This window comes from Protopterus annectens, chromosome 14.part0 (genome assembly GCF_019279795.1).
Source record: "Protopterus annectens isolate FY-2018-M chromosome 14.part0, PAN1.0, whole genome shotgun sequence".
NCBI lineage: Eukaryota > Metazoa > Chordata > Ceratodontiformes > Protopteridae > Protopterus > Protopterus annectens.
Genome location: NC_056748.1, coordinates 614,886,662 through 614,908,231, shown reverse-complemented (window position 1 = coordinate 614,908,231; position 21,570 = coordinate 614,886,662). Strand labels below are relative to the sequence as shown.

General features: G+C 37.2%; 1 protein-coding gene across 1 annotated transcript in view; it reads left to right on the top strand.

Moving 5' to 3' along the window:
* PKD2L1 (polycystin 2 like 1, transient receptor potential cation channel) overlaps positions 1 to 21,570 on the top strand; it is a 505,878-nt gene that overhangs the window by 380,951 nt on the left and 103,357 nt on the right. The window contains exon 11 of the mRNA XM_044056364.1: positions 7,064 to 7,185. Coding sequence (XP_043912299.1) covers positions 7,064 to 7,185 — 122 coding nt within the window. The remainder of the gene's footprint in view (positions 1 to 7,063; positions 7,186 to 21,570) is intronic.

Below are 21,570 nucleotides of genomic sequence, written 5' to 3'. Positions count from 1 at the left end.
TTATTAGATGCATGCAGGGCACCAGGGCTTAACAATGGTATCAACTATAAAGCTGTGTTGAAAAGAAAAGCTTATTACAACAAATGTAAATAGTTTATATGTTTGTTAGAAATGTATGCTTTATTTAAAATGCATTTTATTTAAACACATTTTAAACAGCTTTTACATTAAGCTTAAGTAAAATGAGATTTGATTGCTGTGATGTGTATTGATGATGGTATAAAAATGAGACAGTTTTTTAACACTTTGTTATGATGAGGGTCTAATTCTTGGGCTGAAAGCGTTAAACCAGTGGATTAAAGTTCATTTTGTGTGATATAGTGCTCCATTATCACTTGTCTTTTTTTTTTTTTTTTTTTTTTTATTGGACATGGATGTTGTTTGTTCATTATTGTCTGTATAATTTGCATGCCTATTCAAATGTCATTATTATTGCAAGACAGCTCAGTAGAAAGGGAGGCTATAGATCAAAGTGTGTATGTACCTTTAAGAAGCTTTCAGGTGAGATATCACATGTATATAAATACTGAGCATGTGCAAGCAAGACCGACATTTTGTAGTAAGCTGCAGAGGTGTAAGCATGTATGTATGTGCAGTAGTCATTCAGTTAGTTTGTTTATATTTTATGTTGCTGCTATCAAGCCCGATGTGTTTTTATGTAATAAAAGTATATAAACAAACACCTGAGGCTCTTCATCTTAACTAGCTACACAAGATGAACAACATACAGTATGTAATACATATAATACTTAAATAAGTAGAAAACACATCTCTTTGAGCAATATATTTCTTTGCAATATAATCTCTGCAAAACTAGTACAAGTTCTTGACATTTTCTGTATCTGTTATTATGCTGCATATTCCAGTGTTGCTAAGAATTTATTGTGAAGGATATGATATCTATTCTAGTCTGTTAAGAACATGGAAAAGAAAAGATAGGAGAAGCTGCATTTAATAGACTCCCATTTCCTAATTTCAGCTGGTTAATAATTTTCTATCCAGCTGTGTCTGTAGTGCAGTTGTGTGTTCTGTCCTACAGAGGCAGCCTTTGTTTGGCTCCCATTGTTGCATGTATCCTGAATCCAGTGTAGATATGGTGAAAGTTTATTTGGAAACACTCTTTTGTATGCCTACTGAAGTATGACTTACTAGATGTACGGTAGTGACCACACATACGGTGTTGACCCGAGACCAATATGACAATGCAAAGTGCATAGGGCACCACACCTATGCATAAGTCAGGTTACTAGTTACATGCATGACTGCAATGCATAAGTAGTTTTCTAGATTATTCTTGTCATGCTCCTTAACTTTATTAGTATGTTTATTGACAGAGTAGTGTGCCTTATGGCACATACCTTTTATTTATGTATGTATATATTTATTTATTTATTTATTCATTCATTCAGTTTGATAACTGGGGTAGAGCATTTAATCCATCTGGACCTATTTCATTCTCATCCTGGACATAAAAATAACATCAAACAATTTAATTAACAAGAAATATTACACAGATAAGTAGCATTGTATGTAATGATAACACAGTAAATGTCAGTGACAATGCAATCATTCAAAATATATATGAAGCCATTACAGAAGGTTAGAGTTAGGAAAGGATATGGAGGTTGAGTATTACAGTGAGGGGGAAATAGACTGAGATAAAGTAAATATCACAACAGCTAGAGAGGAAAAAGGAGAGCACACAGCAGAGGTCAATTATACACAATATTTACAGTGAGCTAAACAGTTTCAGCGGAATATGGGGTAGAGATGAGAGGCCAATATAAGAAAGGTAGGAAGAGGTGCCTAAAGAGGTTTACTATCATAAGTATGAAATGCAGTTAGCTAAAATTCAGTAATATCAACTCAGAAAACCAAAAACGGAGTGTACCAACATGCAAAATGTTGAATCTGCATATTAATATTCAAATTCGACCTTACTCGACATTAACAGAATGCAGTCCTTCACTGCACCAGACATAACGTGAAGAATTTGCAGGGGGCAGGCCCCCCTGCACCCCACAGCCCCTGCAAAATATATATTCCAACTCGCAGATCGCACTACAGTGGGGAAAAGGGTGCATTTCACGATCCCCACTGTACCGTGATCTCTAGTTCAATGACCAACCTCATCTTTGCGAACGCACTGAGCATTCACTGAAATGGGACTCGCACAAGGGAAGGATTAGCAACACGGGTTGGCCAAATGTCATTTGACAACCCGTGATCGCCTATACTTCCGTCGGCAATTTAAATGTAAACCACCTAAAGGTGTGGTGGGGTGAGTGGATTGTAACAAGGTGTTTGACCGAATAGGTTGGAAACCAGGAGTTTTGTTTGTAGAGTTGGGATCCAAGATGACAGCACATTTTACAGAGCCAGTTAGCTTTATCTAGTGTGGTACAGTGGTGCTGACATCTAGATGAGAGTGTGATGGAGGCTGCTGCAGCAAGTGAAAGGTTCTATTTTAGTTGGACCAGTAGGATACCTTTGCCTTCGGTATTCCCAGTTGGTCTTCAGAAAAATGGTGAAATTGTATAGGACCAAGCTGGGAGGTAGTTTAGCTTTTTCTGTGTGTGTTGTAGATGCAAGTGAATGTTCAGAAAATAATCAAGCCAGAAGCCAAGGTATTTGAAGGCGATAAGATGACTTGTTTAATAGGTTTGTTAATGTTGGCACGACTGAGAAGAGTTGGGAATCATTGTAGCATTTACGAGTAATACTATACAGTATTGTCTTTGTGTTGGAAGTGTTAATGATTATTTCTTTTGTTCCTAAGCCAGTTGGTAAGTAAGAGGAAGTCAACTAGTAGTAGCTGTTGCATGAAAGAAGGGGTCTGGTTTAAGCAATGTAACACCATGTCATCAGCTTAGTGAAGGAGAGAGAGGTGTGGTACTTGAAGTGGTAGTTTAATAATGAATATGGAGAATATAAGGGAAAGAAGAATGGATCTTTGAGGGACTCTTTTAAGAAAAGGGGTGGAAGGCAAGAAAGTTTCTGATTACCATTACCAGCGCATTGATTCCTTTCACAATAATGGGTTGCTGTACACTACTGCTGTTCTAGACTCCATATTTCCTAGAATGGTTGCACTTGCTGGATACATTTATAGTGTTGAGCCATGTGCTGAAGTCATCCATGTTTTTGTTGAAAAGAAATAAACAAAAATGCATAATAATGGCAAAGCATGGTCCAGATGGAAGGTGACAAATGACTTTAATATCCATTTCTGTTTTGTAGCTCTTAGAGAGCAAACTAGGTTAGGAATCAACACAGTTAGATGCACCTACTCTATGAATCAACAACATTATCAGCTGGGATAACTTAAATCCTGCTATCATGAGATTAAAGAACTGCTTGGGGACAATCAAACCAACACTCATTAACATAAAAAGCAACAAAAATGACCACTCTTCTACAGTTAACATAACTCAAAGACTTCATTCACTGTCCAGATACCAAACATCACACACCACACCTACCTGCCAGTACTTCTGTGAGCCTGAATTTCTTGCTTACCTTCTGAATTCAGCCTTGTATCTCTCTCTGCCATCTACTAACCAAAAGTCACAGCAAGTCGTCCTCTACCATCCTTCCTCTACATTCCAGATTCCTCAGAAAATCCAGACTATTTACCTCTGAGCCCCTATTTACATAGTTAATATATTAATTTCAACAAGAATAGTTTCCTCAGAATTGAAAAGTGCCACTATATCCCCCTTCTTAAAACTACCCAGAGTAACCAAATGAAGCACTTTCACTTATAGCTATTCTCTTCCTAATAACTAAAATCCTGAAACACTTAGTATACAAACAGATTATTCAGTTTGTGCAGAATAGATATGTACTGCTTTCAAAACAGCATGGTTTCCTACCTAGTTATAATACATTTACAGCCTCTTCCTTCTAATACTGACTGGAGTCTTCTCTAGATGTAACAGTGGGTTTCTTAGTGGTGTTGTGTTCTGCATTTCTGGATTTCAAAAAAATTGCTTTTGTTTCTGTAGACTGTTCATTTCTCAACTGTTCCATCATAATTTTGGAAACAATTGTTTGAAATGGTTTGCTAACTGCTTACATGAAATGCCTTTATAAGTTAGCAATGCAATGCAGTACACTTTCCTTAGTGTTACACTTATCTTCTGAAGTTCACTCATGTTTATGCCAGGTCCACTTATCTTCTACGTTAGTGGATCTCTGCCCTGATAGCCTTCTTGTTCTCAGCTCTGGAAATAACCTAGCAAGCCTTCAGCACTCTCTCCAGGACTCCTTTCCAAAGTAAATAAGTGGCTGTTACTCTGCTTCATTGCGTTAACACATCCATCTAAAGCTGTGTGATTCAGTACACCTCATGAGTTATTCTGTTGCCCTGTTGTACTCCTTGATACTTCACTAAAACAAATTAACAGCTGCAAGTACCTGGCTGTGCTGCTTCACCCTTCCTAACACTCTGCTTATACACAGACTTCATAACCAGAAAAGTCATTAAGCAGACTAAGCTTTCCTACAGAATTACCCAACTACCTTTTCCTGAAAATGGACACTGCAGAAGAAAAAAAAAACATTTTGATAAGCAAATTGCAATACTGCATCCCACTAGTTCCCATGAGTAACTCAAATAAACATAAATCTCCTTCAGAGAACATTTAATAAAATGCACTTAGCATATCAACAAACATACCACAATGCCCTATTTGCACAGCGCTCCCTATCAATCTTATAGTAATCCTACTCTTTTGAACTTTTAAATACAAGCTCCTGTATCATAACTGCCACCTGTTTCTCATACACACAATTCGTTATTTGCAGTAAAACTCCTTGCTCCCTATTGCTGGATTGTTGAATCCAGTGTCATTTCCCTCCACTAGCCATGGTTCACAGTTAACTGCATGGAAAATGCCTTCAGTAAGCTGGTTTCTGTTCTTTGGAACTCTTTGCCTACAAACATGAGGAAGAGTCCCAGCATTACATCCTTACAAATAACCTTAACGCACACTATTTGAATACCAGACAGGGCCACTGCTTTAACAAACCACCTTTGTATCTGCACTCCTTACTGCATGCTAACTACATTCTTAATACTACACTATTTTTCTGTCCTAAGAATATGTAAATCTCTCATTGTGCATAACTGAACATAACTTGATGTTTGTTTGTTAGTCTTTCGGCTTTTCCCGGTTAGGGGTCGCCACACTGCAACTCCAATCCGCTAATGACTGGCAGCTGATTTTTATGGTGTTGAGTTGCCAGCCCAATGCCCAACGTTCAATGAAGGCATGCCCATTTAACGCATGTCTTTTGAATGCCCACTCGACTGAGGGGAGGACATGCAGTCTCCACATAGAAGGCACCCCCAACCCAAGCCGGGAATTGAACGGGAGAACCCCTTGTTGTGAGGTAACAATATGTAAAATGTGGTATTAATAAATGAGTATGGTATCACATTTAGCTTTGGTTTACTATGAAAAGGGCTCTCGAACTTCGTTCGAATTCCATAAGTTTGAACGCCCAATTCGACATTTGGAAATAATGAAAAAAAAAGTCGAAATTCATAACAGCAAATTCTAGTGTACATTCGCTTTTGTGAATTTCAGCATTTTGAATGCAGATTGCACTATAGTGAGGATATGGAAATGTACCCTTTCCCTCACTATAGTGCGATCTCCGAGTTTGTATATAAAAGTAGCAGAGGGTGTGGGGGGCAGGGGGGGGGCTTGCCCCCCTGCAAAAGTGTTCTTTGCTGTTGACCAGAAGTGTGGTAATTTCAGTAAAGTCGACATTTCTGAGATGTCGACTTTCCCAAAATACCTCCTTCGCTCTTTTTTTTTTTTTTTTTTGTTCATTGATTTTATTTCCAATATTTCGGTTCGGAAATCTGACCACTCGCACAATGTCAGTGCAATATTTTGATAGTAATCCTTTAGCTTCATATGTGTTATTATGTTTGGAAATCTGTTTTTTATTATTGGAGAACCTTTATTATGACTAAAGCTGCTTGCTGTGTGAACTGATGTTTCTTCATTGCTAACATCTGTATATGCATTATTAATTTTTACACTGATGTTTATTCAGTGCTAATATTTATATATAAATACTATTTCTTTTGCATGCCTTTGGTCAGGGCCCAGTCAATGTCTGAAGGTGTCTGATGACCAGCTTACCTATTCAGTTAACAAACGTATAAATAAATAAAAATGAAAGTAAATTCTCTGCTCTCCATGATGTTCAGCAAATCTTCCTTCTTTGCTTTGTGTCTCAAAAATGTCTTACTAATCTCTTAGAATCCTTCGAACAACTGAAAGCTTAATACATTTTTCTCTGATTTGTTCTATTTGTAGATAATTTAGTTTGACTATAAGTGTTAATAAATTATATGTCTTAGTCACTTACTTAGAATATTTGTCTAAAAAGTACTGAAAGACAATGTTTTCATGGCAAGCTTTGTGGTGGTATATAATATACAGCCAACTTAGCAGTGTGTGTATGTGTGTGTGTGTGTGTGTGTGTGTGTGTGTGTGTGTGTGTGTGTGTAGATATATATATATATATATATATATATATATATATATATATATATATATATCTACGGACATATACATATATTTATAAAAGCAAGTACTTGTCTTTGTTTATCAATAATTTGGAGTTGGCCTGGTGACTCATTTATTTATGCAGTTTTCTTTTCAGTATGATGTGGAAAGCAAATTCACTAACTTACAGACTGTACACAAAAACTGCCATCTAGTAATTAAAACAGTCCTCTTTATAAACTAATACTGCTTTTAATTTGTCACAGAAATAGACATTCTCATATTTGCAGTGCTACTGTGTAAATGATCATCATACATATAGTGAAAGTCAATTCTGGATGTAAATGTTTCACTATTGATAATAATATTTATCAGTCATGGAAACCAGTTGCTCTTATTTATTATGTAGCACTGCTGGGAATCCTCAAGTGAAAATGTTTGCTTTGAAACTTATTATGAAGAATTGTGATAGATGTTTGAAGTTAAAATTGGTGGCCTAGGATTTACTTACTGTCTGTATTGTAACATTTTAGGGCTACAACAAGACACTGATGAAGCTCAAGCTGAAAAAAGAACGGATTACAGATGTACAAAAAACTTTACAGTTGGGGTCAAAGCAACTGGAATTTGAAGATTTCAGAAACAGACTAAAAGAGTAATAATAATTATTTTCTTCATTAGAATGTAATAATTATTTTCTTCATTAAATAACTATTGTTTAATATTATCTCCCTAAGTGGTAAGAAAATATACCCTTGGTAGGTATTCAGGATAGAAATATGATGAAGGTGATGTGTTGAGGCCTTGTTAGATTAACTGCATAAACAAACCTCATGTGATAGTAATAATGAAAGTTGGAAACTTTGAAAAGCAAGTATTTGCTTATGAAGTTTACAAAGTATACTGTCAGTATGGTTTGTTATATATGTTAAGTAGGGTGATGAGAAAAAGCCCCTCCTGCAAGATATCCAAGATTCATCTCATGAAAAATGCACTTTCAAAATGTTTTTTGTTTTCATTGTTAATATAGCATAGGTAGTCCATCCTTCAGTAAATCTTTGTAAATCACCTGATATTGTAGTCAGTTTCTGAAGGGAGCAAAGTGATCTCATTACAGATATTCATGCAAACTATTCTTTATCCTAGCTTCATTAGATCGACAGACTGGCATATTTTTATGAAATAATCTCTTAGTATGTATATTGTCTCTTCCTTAACTATAGAGAACGATATTTTGCATCTTAAACCAAAATTTATATTGATTTTTCTGTAAACAGAACACAACAGAAAGGAAACTCAAAAATACTTAAGGCAAACAGGTGGTTCATTGCAGATAAAAGTCCTATGAATTAATCATAAAATCAACTACTTTATATATAAAGAAACTGTCATGTTTTGGCTGTATTTCCTGTTTTCTGTTTTTTATATTTCATATGTTATACTAGACTTTGAGAAACTACTTGTGATGAGTGTTCCTTTTAACTGTTCATTAAGTTATACTGATATGCCACATGGTCCCACTGAAGTTGTTTTCTTAAGAAAAAGAGTCTCCTTTTGTCCCAGTCCCCTTCAATAAACACATCACTCTGAATGACATTTGACAACCTGTACTGAACTTTCATGAACATTACTTTGTTAACCCATATTTATTAATTACAAGTAAAACATACTATAGCTGATTTAATCACAGCGTAAATATTCATGCAATGTTAATCAGGACAGCGTGATCTCACTCCTCCTGACCCAGTAAGCACCATCCATACCTCCACTTGCTTTATTTTATTTTATTTTATTTTTCATTTGTTTACTGGGAAAGTCTGACTGGAACAAGGTCCATTTACAGCGGAGGCCCGGCGAGAAAAGCTCCATAAAATAACAAATACAACAAATGAAAAAAAAAATTCTGTACAGAGGCATATATACAATCAGAGCTCCGTGTCTTTATATTACCACACATAATCCATGAATGATAGAAAATGTCTATACAGTGGCATATATACACTCAAGGAGATTTTTCGTACCTTAGTTTGATTTGATCAAGCTTGATATATAAGATAGCAAAACTTTGAATTCCCTATTGGTAGTACAAAGCATAAAAATGAAGGAATGGAATCTGGAAAAATAATGCTATTCGGGAGATATGTCATAGTGTGAGAAATAGTTTGTAGGATAGTAGTTCCTGATAGGGGGTATTTGAGTAGTACAGAATAGCTGAGGTAAGCAGTGAGGAGATGAGGTGTAGCAAGTTAGGAGGAGAGCAGAAAAGATTTTATGTGATACAGGGACAGAGCCATGATTGCAAGAGGTGTGACTTTAGTGATGTCTTGAAAAGTGAGATGGATGTTGCGCAGAGGAGATACTTTGGGGGAGGTTATTCCATTCCCTAGCAGTGGTGTGGGAAAACAGACTTTTCCCTGCAGTGTTATTGGCTTTTGTTATGCAAAGCAGGGTTTTGTTGGATGAGCATAGAGGAAAATTTACTAAATGTTGGTTTAGAAGTTGGTTTAGGGCTGGGGATCTCTGAGGGTTCCTTATTATGTTGAAGGTGAGGACTAATTGGTGATAGCTAATTAGCTGAGGGAGTTCTAACCACTGTAGTTGCTTCAGGGCAAGACAGTGATGACTTCTAAAAATGGAGTTGTTAGCGAATTTTGCAATTTTATTGTAACACAACTTTAGTTTGTTTTCCTGATATGAATTAGGATTGGTGATGCATACATTAGGGTAGACAAGAGGTGGGTTTGGGCTAAGGAGATTCTAGCTTGGTCCGATAGGAACAGTTTGAGTTTGTATAGGGTTCCTAGTTTCTTATGTACCTTTGTGATGGTTTGTGAGATATGGACATTAAAGTTTAGATTATCTATTTCAACCCCGAGCAACTTAGTGTGAGGGGAGGGGGAGATTGTGATCCTGTTTTTGGAGGTGATAGTGAAGGTAGGAGGTGTGGGTTTGGATTTATTGGGGTAAAAAGGAGTAATTTGGTCTTGTTGAGGTTTAGAATGAGTTGGATATTGGTAATCCATTGTTCCACAGAGCAGAAGGATTCTTGGGTAAGCTTTTGAAGAGTGGTAATGGATGGGGCTGAGCAGATTAGGGTGGAGACATCTGCGTACTGTATAAGTGATGCATGCAGGGTGGAAGTATGTAGTTTGTTAGTGAAAATGGTGAATAGTAGAGGACCCAGTACTTGATCCTTGTGGGATGCCTATAATAGTTGGTAATAGAGGACTTTGCCATTTAACTGATTGTTTTCTGTCAGAGAGATAGCTTCTAAGCCACAAAGTAGTAGATGGGGTGAAGGATAAGATTGACAGAGTGTCTAAGAGTAGGTTATGGGAGACCATATCAAATGCTTTTGCTAGATCTACGAATATGGCTGAGATTAATTTGTTGTTGTTTCTTAGATGGTTAATCTGATTGGTAAAGGATAGTAGAGCAGTGGTTGTGCTATGGTTTGGGTGGAAACCATGCTGCATGGGGGAGAGGAGGTTATGTGAGGATAAGAAGTGCATTACCTGGATGTGAATACATTTCTCCAGAAACTTGGAAAGGGGGGACAAGATAGCAATTGGCTGGTAGTTTGATAGTTCAAAGGAGTTTCCACCTTTGTGAAGGGGAATTATATGTGACACTTTCCATAGATGGGGTACTTAGGTTTCTTGTATAGAGTGGTTTATAAGAATTGAGACAGGGCAAGCTAGTGATTCTGCAGCTAATTGTAGAAAATTTGTGGGTAAACCATCTGCTGTGAGTGTGGTAGGTTTTAGTTTAGAGAGTAGCTTTTTAACTGAAGAGGTTGGTACAGGTGAGAGTGTGAAGGTGGGTATGTTAGTTTGTTCTACAGTTGGGGTGGTTTTAGAGTTCTTGTTGGATAGTTGGATAGATAGTGCAAGGATAGATTCTGTGAATTGATGGTTGAATTCTGAAGCTATGCTATCATTATCAGAATTGTTGTTGGGAGATGGGGTGGTGGTTTTGCCCAGTTTTAGAAGGATATTGATGGCCTGCCAGAACTTTTGGGGGTTTCTAGAGTGCTTGTTTTGGATGTCTAAGAAGTAGTTATTTTTATCTACTTTTGTTTGGGTTTTGGTCTTTTTTCATAGTTCTTGATATTTCTGTCTGTCTTGGATAGTGTTATTCTTTTTCCAGTTTTTCCAGGCATTGTCTCTGGCTTTTATTAAGACTTTTGTTGTCCTATGTAGCCATGGGGCTTAGTTAACTTTAGTCCTGAGTTTCCTGATGGGAGCTAGTATATTTAGTACATTTATAAATGTAGTATTAAAAAAATTAACTGCCTTGTCTAAAGGTAGAGTTTTTAGTGGATTCCAGTCCTGTTGCTGGAGCATATTGTTAAGAGTCTGTGGATTGACTTTGTGCTCATCCCTAGTCCCCTTGAATAGCATGAGTTTGGGTATTTTTGCCTGTTTACAAAGGAGGAATGTGGGGCAGTGATCACTGAATGTATCAGGTAAGCAGCCCACATGATAATTTTCTGTGGGGATATTAACTAGTGTCCAGTCTAGAATGGAGGTTCTATTGGATTTTTTGTCTACTCTGGTGGGTTCTTGGATTAGTTGTGAGAATCCAAATAAGTTAATATGGTTTGAAGGATTGTTGGAGTTGCAGGCTAGCCAGTCTATAGGTCGCCTAGCAGGATGGTTTCTTGGGGCAGATTGATTGTGGCCCATTGTAGTATCTCTTCTATTATAGGTGAGTTATTTCCTGGAGGAATATAACTACAGAGGATGTCTCTGCATTCTGGAATTTGGGAAGTAGGTTTTTTAGAGGTTGGAGGTTGGGTATATTTTTAAATAAGATTGCAACTCCACCTCCCTTTTTGATACCTCTATCTTGGCTTAGGATGTTATAGCCTGGGGGAAGAATGTCTTCGTTTTGTGTGGCAGATTTTAGCCAGGTCTCTGTAACGGTTATTATATCTGGGGAGTAGTGAGATATGAATGCGTGAAAGTTATGTAGTTTGTTGGATATGCTATGTGTGTTTATATTGATATATTGATAATAAGTAGGTCTGACTTGTGTTTCTGGGATAGGATCGGGTTGCTTGGACCTGGGTTGGGGTGTATGTCTCCTTACTTTACTTATGAAGCAGCTTCCCATCACTCACTTCATTTACCAGTTATTGAATTAAACATGCAACCAATAAGCAGTGTCCTTACATAAGCTCACTTATTTACTTATGAAGCAGTGTCCCATCACTCACTTCATTTACCAGTTATTGAATTAAACATCCAACCAATAAGCAGCGTCCTTACATCAGCTTGCTTATTTATCAGTCAGCCTCCAACTGCTCACTTTCCTTTCCAAACTCATTGAAATGAACATCCAATACCAGAGGGGGAACAGAAGAGGGCAAGCCTGTCCCTCTTCTCTGCCCCACCCAGACTGATAAATTACCACAATCCTCCATTATTCCCCCCAAAAAGGGGAGGGAGGGAGGGTGGGTAGCATGTTCACGCCAAAATGTGGATTCCCTATCCAGTTATACTTACATAAACCCCTTAAGCCCCTCCCTACCCTTACCTCATTTCCTCCCAAACATCCCTGATTCCCATTTAATCCTTTCATCCCCCCTCCTCTCTTAACTCTTACTAATATATTTATCTAACCCCCCCACCACCCGAAGATGTCTCTGGACAAATTGGTTTGTTACCAAATCTTATTTCTTGCTATTTCACACAGCTTCTTGAAATCACCTGCTAGCATTAATGAGATTCACTATCATATCACTGCACTCCTTTGGCTCTATTACCAATTTCATAAATCTTCTTTCTGGACATTCACGTCTATACTTTTCAAAATCCCTATTGTAAACTAATTCTGCATCATACCTCATGGCCTCCAAGCAAGCCTACAGATTATAGAAGGGGATTTAAAATTCATATAGCACCAGCAGTTGTATTTCCTTATAATAGTTTACATGGTATCTTGCCGCATTAAACTATTCTTTTAAAATACTATGAATCTCCTTGTTTGTAACCAGGTAATTAATAAATAAATGAGTTCAGATTTACCTGATGCTTCAGGTACTATGAAGCATTTCAGATGCAGTGTATGCTTCATCACCCTTCAGGGTAGTCAATGGAGTCTCAATGCACTTACGTATTGGCTGTTATTGATGACTTATATCTACATTTCTCTGTCCAGCATTTTTTAATGAGATCAGTTTCACAGAGAGCTAGGAGCTGATCTGGAAGGTTTCATTGGACCGTACCACCTTTCCATTCTGATGTTATATAATACTACATTTATACCAACAAATATTTCTGGGTTACACGCTATGGTATCACACTCTGCTATCACACACAAAATATAATATTGTTTAGAAAGTTAAGAAGCAGTTGACTAAATGGCAGTTTTGTATTTTGGATATTTTACTAGCACTGTATGAAAGAATAAACAAAACAAATACAACAATAACATAATACAAAAGCTAAAATATGTGAAAGTATTAATTTCCAGAATTGTATTAAGTTGTATCAGGTATACTTTTAGTGTCTGATACTATGCATCACTGATAGTTGCTTGTGTACTTGTGAGATTGGAAAGGCTACTTGAGAAAAGTACCCTGGTGTTGTATCACCTGAGGGAGCCAAACACAGATTTCCTGATTAGAGTGACATTGTTTTGGTGATGGGATTTGAATTTCTAACAACTCTACTTAAATATTTTGTTAGTCAGTAGATTAGCATCATTTATATACTTTTGCTTTGCTCTTCAACAAATGATGAAGACCATTTAAAGTCATAACACCAGTCTTTGTTTTTCAAGGTGACTTCAAGGCAATATTATAATCTATGTACAAAAGAATTGTCTTAGTGAATAGACATTGGTCGATTCTGACTTTAGATACTTTTTGCAGCTATGATTCTTTTTTGCTAATCAAATGTTAGCTTAGCATCTTAATAACTGGGTGAATCCAGGTAGCAGTTCCTGTGAAGTGATGATTGCTTAGTGAATACTGGACTTTTGGTAGCAGTACTGTATATAAGGAATTTTGCACCCCCCCCAACTCCAACACTTATGAGAAGATGTCAAAAAACAGGTAGAAGTGACCTGCAGTTAACACAGTATTTAGACCAAGTAAAAGAGTATCTCTTTCTGCCTTAAAAGCCCTAAACACTTCAGTGTTGATAAGGTCCCACCACTGCTAAAAGTCTGCACATGGACTGTGGAGCACGACTGAAGTGATATCCTGACACCATGTGTAAATATGTGAAAAGGAATCATGGATGGATGGATGAGCATGTTAAAGAGCTTTTAAGATCAGTTTTACAACAGCCTGGTAGTAGAACAGCTTCAAAATTAAGAAAATAATTTTAAAGTGCTGTTTATGGAAGGTCCGGTGAGATGACTGCATCTGTTTCTGAGCCACAAGATGGCCAGATAACCAACAAAAACTAGTACAGTAATCTTGTGTATTTAATAAACCAGGTGGGTAATAATAACTCTTATTTATATCTCCTTTAAAATCCAAAGGTATCGCAGGTTATAGTAACAGTGTTTCATTAAATATTTTACCACTGGCATAGTGCCCCTAGTTTAGTTAAATCCTACTGGTGGACATTCTCTCCACTAAAACTAACAACATAGCTAGCTTTAGGTAACTGCAATACCCATGGCTGCAAGAGGACCCTTTAATCATCCTTGAATGTGTGGGAATCTCTCAAAAGCTGTTGCTGGTTGGGGAAGAATGAGGGAAAAATGTATTAATTTTCTGATTATGCTGTTTAACTGAACAGGGCTGCAATATGACCCTGTTAGGATAAAGCTGATAATGAACATGAGCAAAGTAAGCTCTAAAGATTAGCAGCCCAGAGTGACCAATCTCATTGCAAACCTTGGATGTTAAGAAGAGCTGATGCTTCCAATCTTCAGAGATGGTTTTCTCTTTCAAGGAGTTTTATAAATACTGGCAGAATTCCAGATACATTAACTCTCACCTTCTTTTCTCAAAAATTCTGGACAAAGCCAAAATTAGCAGCAGAATAAAGGCACAAAATTGGGAACACGTTTTAAATATTAATCTGATTCACTTAAAAAAGTTACTAGAATAATACATTTTGTATCAACATGCATTTTTGGACAATAAGAAGTATGAAACTCTGATCTCTGGATTTATTGAATATAATCCTGAATTATTTACCAGCAAATTAAAGTTTTTTATGAGAGACAGAGCAAAATTATGAGGCAAAATCAGGGATGGTCTGTAAAATCAGGGACAGTGACAGGTATGCATTACTCCTCAATGAGGTAAATAAAATTGACTTACTCCTGCTGCTGTTTGATGACTGCAAAACAGCAGTCACTGATCTGGTGTGGCCGTACCACTGTTGTTCAATGTATTGCTATTTGCTGAAATAAGTGCAAAATCAGTATTGCTATGGCATATGCTCGCTTGTGTGTACAAAAAAAATCACTGTTTTTTATCTGTACACACACCCAATAATGCCAGGACACATACATTACTCTTCTGAGTATCAGTAAAATGTAATTAACAAGTAATTGCATTTCAAAAGTAAGGTATAAGATATGTCACAGAACATTCAGACATTATAGGACTCTGGTGTCCCCCACTCCTCAGACTGTATAAATTGATTTTGACTTGGACTTAGTGGTGACTTCCATTCTCAACCACACCCTGCTCAGATGTGTGCGTACAGAAGGTTTCTGTAAGTTTTGTGGGTTATTAGGGATTGTGTGGTCATTATTTCTTTAATTTTCATTAAGGTCATTATAGCTTGTGTTTGGGCTGGGGATAGTATGGTTAATTGTTTCTTTTACTTTTCTCACAGACCTCAGAGGTATACAAAGAAGGGTACTATAGCTTATGTAAGGGCTGTGTACTGTCTAGGAGCAACAAAGTTGAATGCATTACTGTAATAATTATTATTTTTCATTTTCTGACAATCTCACATCAGGCAGTTTAACTGCCTTAGGGGGTTAGGGGTAAGGAGGCATGCGATGTATACATAGGACAGCAGTCAGTTGAAATACATGACTGTGCCCACTTGAGCCTCTGCTTTCATACCAATCTAACACCAGAGGGTTTCACAGGCAGCGACTGTCTTTATGGGGGGAGGGGTAGTATTCCCAGACAGTCATAACAATCGGCTTGTTTATTGTGATCATACCTCTCAACCTGGAAACATCAAAAATCCGGACAAGGCCCATGAAAAAGAGATACAAATCTGTACTCTGATTAACATAAAAATTGCATACATAATTATACAACCTCGCCCACTCCAATGGAATTGTGGGAGACCAACTTTCAAATGCAAACTGAAGAACAGACAACCAAAACATGCCACCAGAGTCCCCCTGCAGCCATTCCAATGTCCCATTACCTGGCTATTTCACCCATTTACCATAAACACTAATGTGTGCATACTGCTTTACTAATACAATGATTATTTGGATTTTATTTTTACATTTACAGCCCAATGCACAAACACCAATAGACATCTTCTAAACAAAACAACACAACGAAAATAGATTTGGCATTAAAACATCTCTGCCCTTGAAACTCACATTCATTGAAACAGCATTGAAACCCACACCACATTCAAAGAAAATGCATTTGACCAGTGGTGGATAAAGATTACCTTTGGGCTGTTTGCAAATCATTGGCCCCTTGCACACAAAACAAGAAACATGCATGTTTTCTTTGATACACCTTCCTGACTTTATTAAATTACAGAAAACAAAAATGACAATGATGCACTTTTTAGACACACTCCACAGTGTAAACAGTACTCCAAGTTTTTGTTTGCTGTCTTCTATAGACTGTTAAGGGGAGATCAATGCCTGGAATACAAGGCATTGTCAGACCTGACTCTGATGGAAATCTTGCATATCCACAAAACAAACAGCACCAGAATTACCCATTCTAAAGACTTAAACCTTGCCTGTGATATAAATAGGACCTGCTGAAGAGACTGTTGTATGTATCCCAGAGACTACCCCTTCATTAGAACAGGCCCCCCATCCATGTGAAGCAGAGTTCCTCCCTAACCCAATTCAAATGTAATTTGTACAACTGGATAGGGAACAGGAAATTCATCCCTGGTTTGGCACCTATGTCTCTAACAGGCAAAGGCAATCTGTAAATGGTTCATCTCCCAGGACTACGCTTGTAAATATTTCATCTCCCAAGCCCCTGCCTACACTTATTAATGGTACTAGAACTTGTCAGAGATTTGGGATGCAGGGCTAGACTTAAAAATGCCCTTGTGGTCATTAAGCCAAGTAAACAACTGTGAACCTAAACAATGAAATATTTAATTTAGTTTTGTATGACAAGTATATAGCCTAACTTAATATGTACTAATATTTGTAAAAATGTAGTAGAATCAACTAAAAACAAAACGACACTGAATAAAATGAAAATAGAAACCTAATTCAAATACAGGTTTAAATACATTCTGCTGCTATTATGTTCAAGTATAAGATTTTAAGAAACATTTTGCAAGTAAAAAAGCAAAAACAATAATTAAACAGCATAAGTAATTAAAAAAACACAGCAGCAATTTTCATCAATGACATACCAAGTGTTTGCTCCAGAAATGCAAATGTAACAGTCATATTAGATCAAGCTTATAATGATGAGATCCACTCACAAAAGATTCTTAAACATCTTTAAAATATCAAAATATATGCTATCCAAAATATCAGAGAATGCTTCCTTTCTAAAATCTGACAGGTAACAAAGGTGCCTTCCTTTCACAAAGTCAATTCTCATGAATATTTGGAAGTTTGTACCAAAATGCAAGTTGTCAATAAAAGAACTCCCCCTGACCACCAGTTCCCTACATGAAACAGTAATAAAAGTTTGTAATGCAGTAGACCAAATTCCAGAATTTCAAGAAAACTAAGACACTTGATAATTCTTCACATGCTTGGTAGCATATTGGTTACGGATCACAGGAAAATATTGAAAAAGTGTCTCCATAGAACCTAGCCATCCAGAGACAGCAGCATTAAACTGCACAGACAACTCCTATAATAATCATTTCTCTTCACAAATAGATGGTCTGCCTCATCACAAGCTGATAAGCAAACATGATAATTCAAGGCACAGACAGTCACTACAGAAATCATTGATTTAAGAAACGGTGACAAATGCAGCACAGATACAATTTTCAATTCAAAGCAAACTATGGCTCATGACAAATCTCCTAGAAAAATATGAAAAATGTATCCATCAAAAAGTAGTTACTGTTAGAATGGCTGGTACAACTAATTTTTGGAAACAACTACGCCACTGTCATTTCATTACAGTTAAATAATAGTGTATCTGACTTGTCAGGTGTAATGTTTCCTATGCATGTATATATTTACAGCCATCACTTAGAGTAAAACAATTTGAATATTTATGTGTGTGTGTGTGTGTGTGTGTGTGTGTGTGTGTGTGTGTGTGTGTGTGTGTGTGTGTGTGTGTGTGTGTGTGTGTGTCTGTGTGTATATATATATATATATATATATATATATATATATATATATATATATATATATATATATAAATATATATATAGGTTTACCATCAAAATGAAGAATGAAGGCGAACATGGGAATGCAGAATGTTAGTTGGCTGATTCCTGTATGGCCGAACTTCAATTGTGCGTGTGTCCTTTGCAGCAAATGCCATCGTGCATTCACTTATATGTAGTCGATGTCATGAACAGAGGTCGCAGTACAGTGCGGATTGGAAAATGTATCCTTTTCCTCACTGTAGTGTGATCTCAAAGTTGGAATGTATAGTTTGCAGAGGGTGTGGTGGGCACAACCCCCCGCCACAGGGGGGGGTGCCGGGGGGCTTGCCCCTCTGCAAAAACGTGAATTCCATTGTTGTGCAGTACTGAACTGTGTCCATTCGTACTGCTGGAAAGCAGGCAGGTAAGTCATAGCAGGTAAGAAAATTATGGCTGACATCGAAAACTGCTGAATTAGAAATCTTCAGTATTTTGATTCGACTATGTCAGCTAGTTAATATGCAGACTATGGTGCTTTCACTTGCAATTTTGACTGGATTACATTATGATGCTCTCAATTTTGATAATAAACCTGCATGTGTATATATATATATATATATATATATATATATATATATATATATATATATATGATTTCACTTCACAATCCTGAAATATCACAATCCTGAACTTCATAATCTTAAAGCCCAAAATCCTGAAAACTCATAATCCTGAATCCCAAAATGCTGAAAACACACAGGATACATATACTGACTATAGACAACACAAACCGTATGACATTACACCAAATATAAGCAGGAGGGCAAGCCCACCTGCACCCACCCATATGGGGGGGGCTGCACCCCCACACCCCTGCTACTTAAATATATTAACTCCAAGACTGCACTTCACTACACTATCATGAGTTATGTTGTGGAATAGCAAGTTAAAAGGGAACATTACTAAGGTTACAGCAGGCAGTCATGAAACATGTGATAGTATGTTTGTCATTTATTTTTGTGTAGTGCAATCTTGGAGTTTATATATTTAATTAGCAGGGGGTGTGGGGGCACAGGGGGGCTTGCCACCCTGCCTATATTTAGTAAAAAATAAATACTATCCTTTGTCTTGGGGTCTATATTATATCCTCGAACAGTTAAAAAAGCGAACGCTGATTGATCGAACTTATTTTCGCAAAACTGCAAAATATCGAAGCAGCAGAAACACAGATTTTTTCCGAGGGAAAGAATTCGGTTGTCTGTTTCTGTTGCTTTGGTATTTTCAGTGTTATGGTGGAAAGTTACCGGTCGGATTCAGGTAAGTGTGCGATTGTGTGGATGTGAGTGTTTGGGTGATTTAGGTGAGTTAGGGTTAGGGCTCGGGTTAGGTGTGTGTGCAATTGAGTGGACATGAGGGTTAGGGCAGATTTAAGTGAGTTAGGGTTAGGGAGCAGGTGAGCTGAGTGTGTGATAGTGATGGACCTTAGGGTTAGGGTTTGGGTTAAGGTAAGTGGGTAGTTAGTGGTGTGTGCATAGTTTAGTGTAGGGTTAAGTATCAGATTTTAGGTGTATGTGTGTGGATTTCTGATTGTTTGGTGTGCTTGTGTTGTGTGTATGTGTTTTGGATCAGCGATTTTTTTCCCTGACAGTTTGAGATTGTAAGCTTTCACTTACATTAGGTAGATCAATCAGCGTTCGCTTTTTTAAGCGTTCAATGAAATAATATAGGCCCTTTGTCTTGTATATGTTTCTGTGCGTCCTTGTACTGGAATAGTGCCATTCTTTGTGTCCTGTATATGTTCAGTATTTTGGGATTCAGGATTTTGTGTTTTCAAGATTTTGAATTTTCAGGATTTTGAGCTTCAGGATTATGAAGTGAAATCATAATATATATATATATATGTGTGTGTGTGTGTGTGTGTGTGTGTGTGTGTGTGTGTGTGTGTGTGTGTGTGTGTGTGTGTGTGCGAAAATCAGTGAAATACGCTGAAATACATTACTGTAAATAGAATTCCTTTTGTTTGGTACCCAGCGAAAAAGTTGCTGTTGCAGAAACAGAAATCTAAGCCTGAAAATAAATGGGTCTATATTAGATCATCGAAATGGCAGAATTTCGAATGATCTAATATCAAACCCAATATCGCGAACACTGAAAACAGCGAAGCTGCACAAAACCTAATTCTTTCCTAGGGAAAGAATTTGGTTGGCCGTTGTTGTGGCTTCACTGTTTTCAGCGATGCGGTGGAAAGTTATGGGTTGGGTTAAGGTAAGTGTGTGATTGTGTGGACGTTCGGGTTAGGGCGCGGGTTGGGTGAGTTAGGGTTAGGGCGTGGGTCAGGTAAGTGTGCAATTATGACAGAATTTTGGGTTAGGGGCGGGTTAAGTGAGTTAGGGTTAGGGCATGGGTGAGGTGAGTGTGCGATAGTGAGAATGTGGAGTTAGGGGCAGGTTAAGTGAGTTAGGGTTAGGGTGCAGGTGATGTGAGTGTGCAATAGTGAGAATTTGGGGTTGGGGCAGGTTAAGAGAGTTAGGATTAGGGCGCGGATGAGGTGAGTGTGCAATAGTGACAGACCTTAGGGTTAGGATCTAGGTTAAGGTAAGTGGATAGATAGCAGTGTATGTGGAGTGTAGTGTAAGGTCAGATGTAACTTGTGTGTGGATTGTTGCTTTTTAGTGTGCTTGTGGTGTGTGTGTGTTTCTCGGAACAGTGAATTTTTTTCTCTGGGAAAAAATTCACTATTTTGAGGTTTTTGATATTGTTAGGGTTCGGGTTTTGCAGTTTGACGTTATGGCATTCGATAATGAGCCATTTCGATGATCTGATATAGACCCAAAATAAATGACTTGCTGATTCAGATCAAGTGTCTGTATTGTTAGGGGCTGCATATATATAAGGTATATGTAGTTATAAACTGGTGAAGTGTTTCATCTGGAAAAGCCTAAATTTAAAATCTGAGATCCTGTCCAGCAAAAATAGCAAGCACAGCTTTTATTTGTAGACATTATATTTTAATTTTTTTTCTCATAGGTCAGCAGTTTTTCCATATCAGAAGTGACTTATTCTCGGTCACTGTGTGTTAAAGAAGCTGAAACTATTGTTTTGTTATATTTTTGGAAAGAAATGAAGACACAAGTTTTGTCTCTCAGAATTATTAAGCTATTACTATGGTTGCAGAGCATACCTTTTGTGTTTTTATGCATTTAAATCTGAAAGACTGGAATGATCATTAGACTGATTTTGAAACAAACAAGCAGATATCCCCTCTCTCACTGGATTAATAGTTCCATTCCATTACACAAAATAACTATGCTTTGTAATTAAATATCCAAATGTGTTGTCCAGAAATGTTACTAAAATGTCTGATTCAGTAATACAACCTTTTATTACTGTCAGTCCTTGTAAACAATAGGGTGTCCAATAGAATGTGCTGGGTGCCTGGATTAAATATCCATCTTTTTTAAAGCATGCATAAATAAGTTCTGATCAGAGAGGAAAACACAATACCTGTCCAGAATATACTGGGATAGCTTGTGTAAAGATTACTTTTGTTG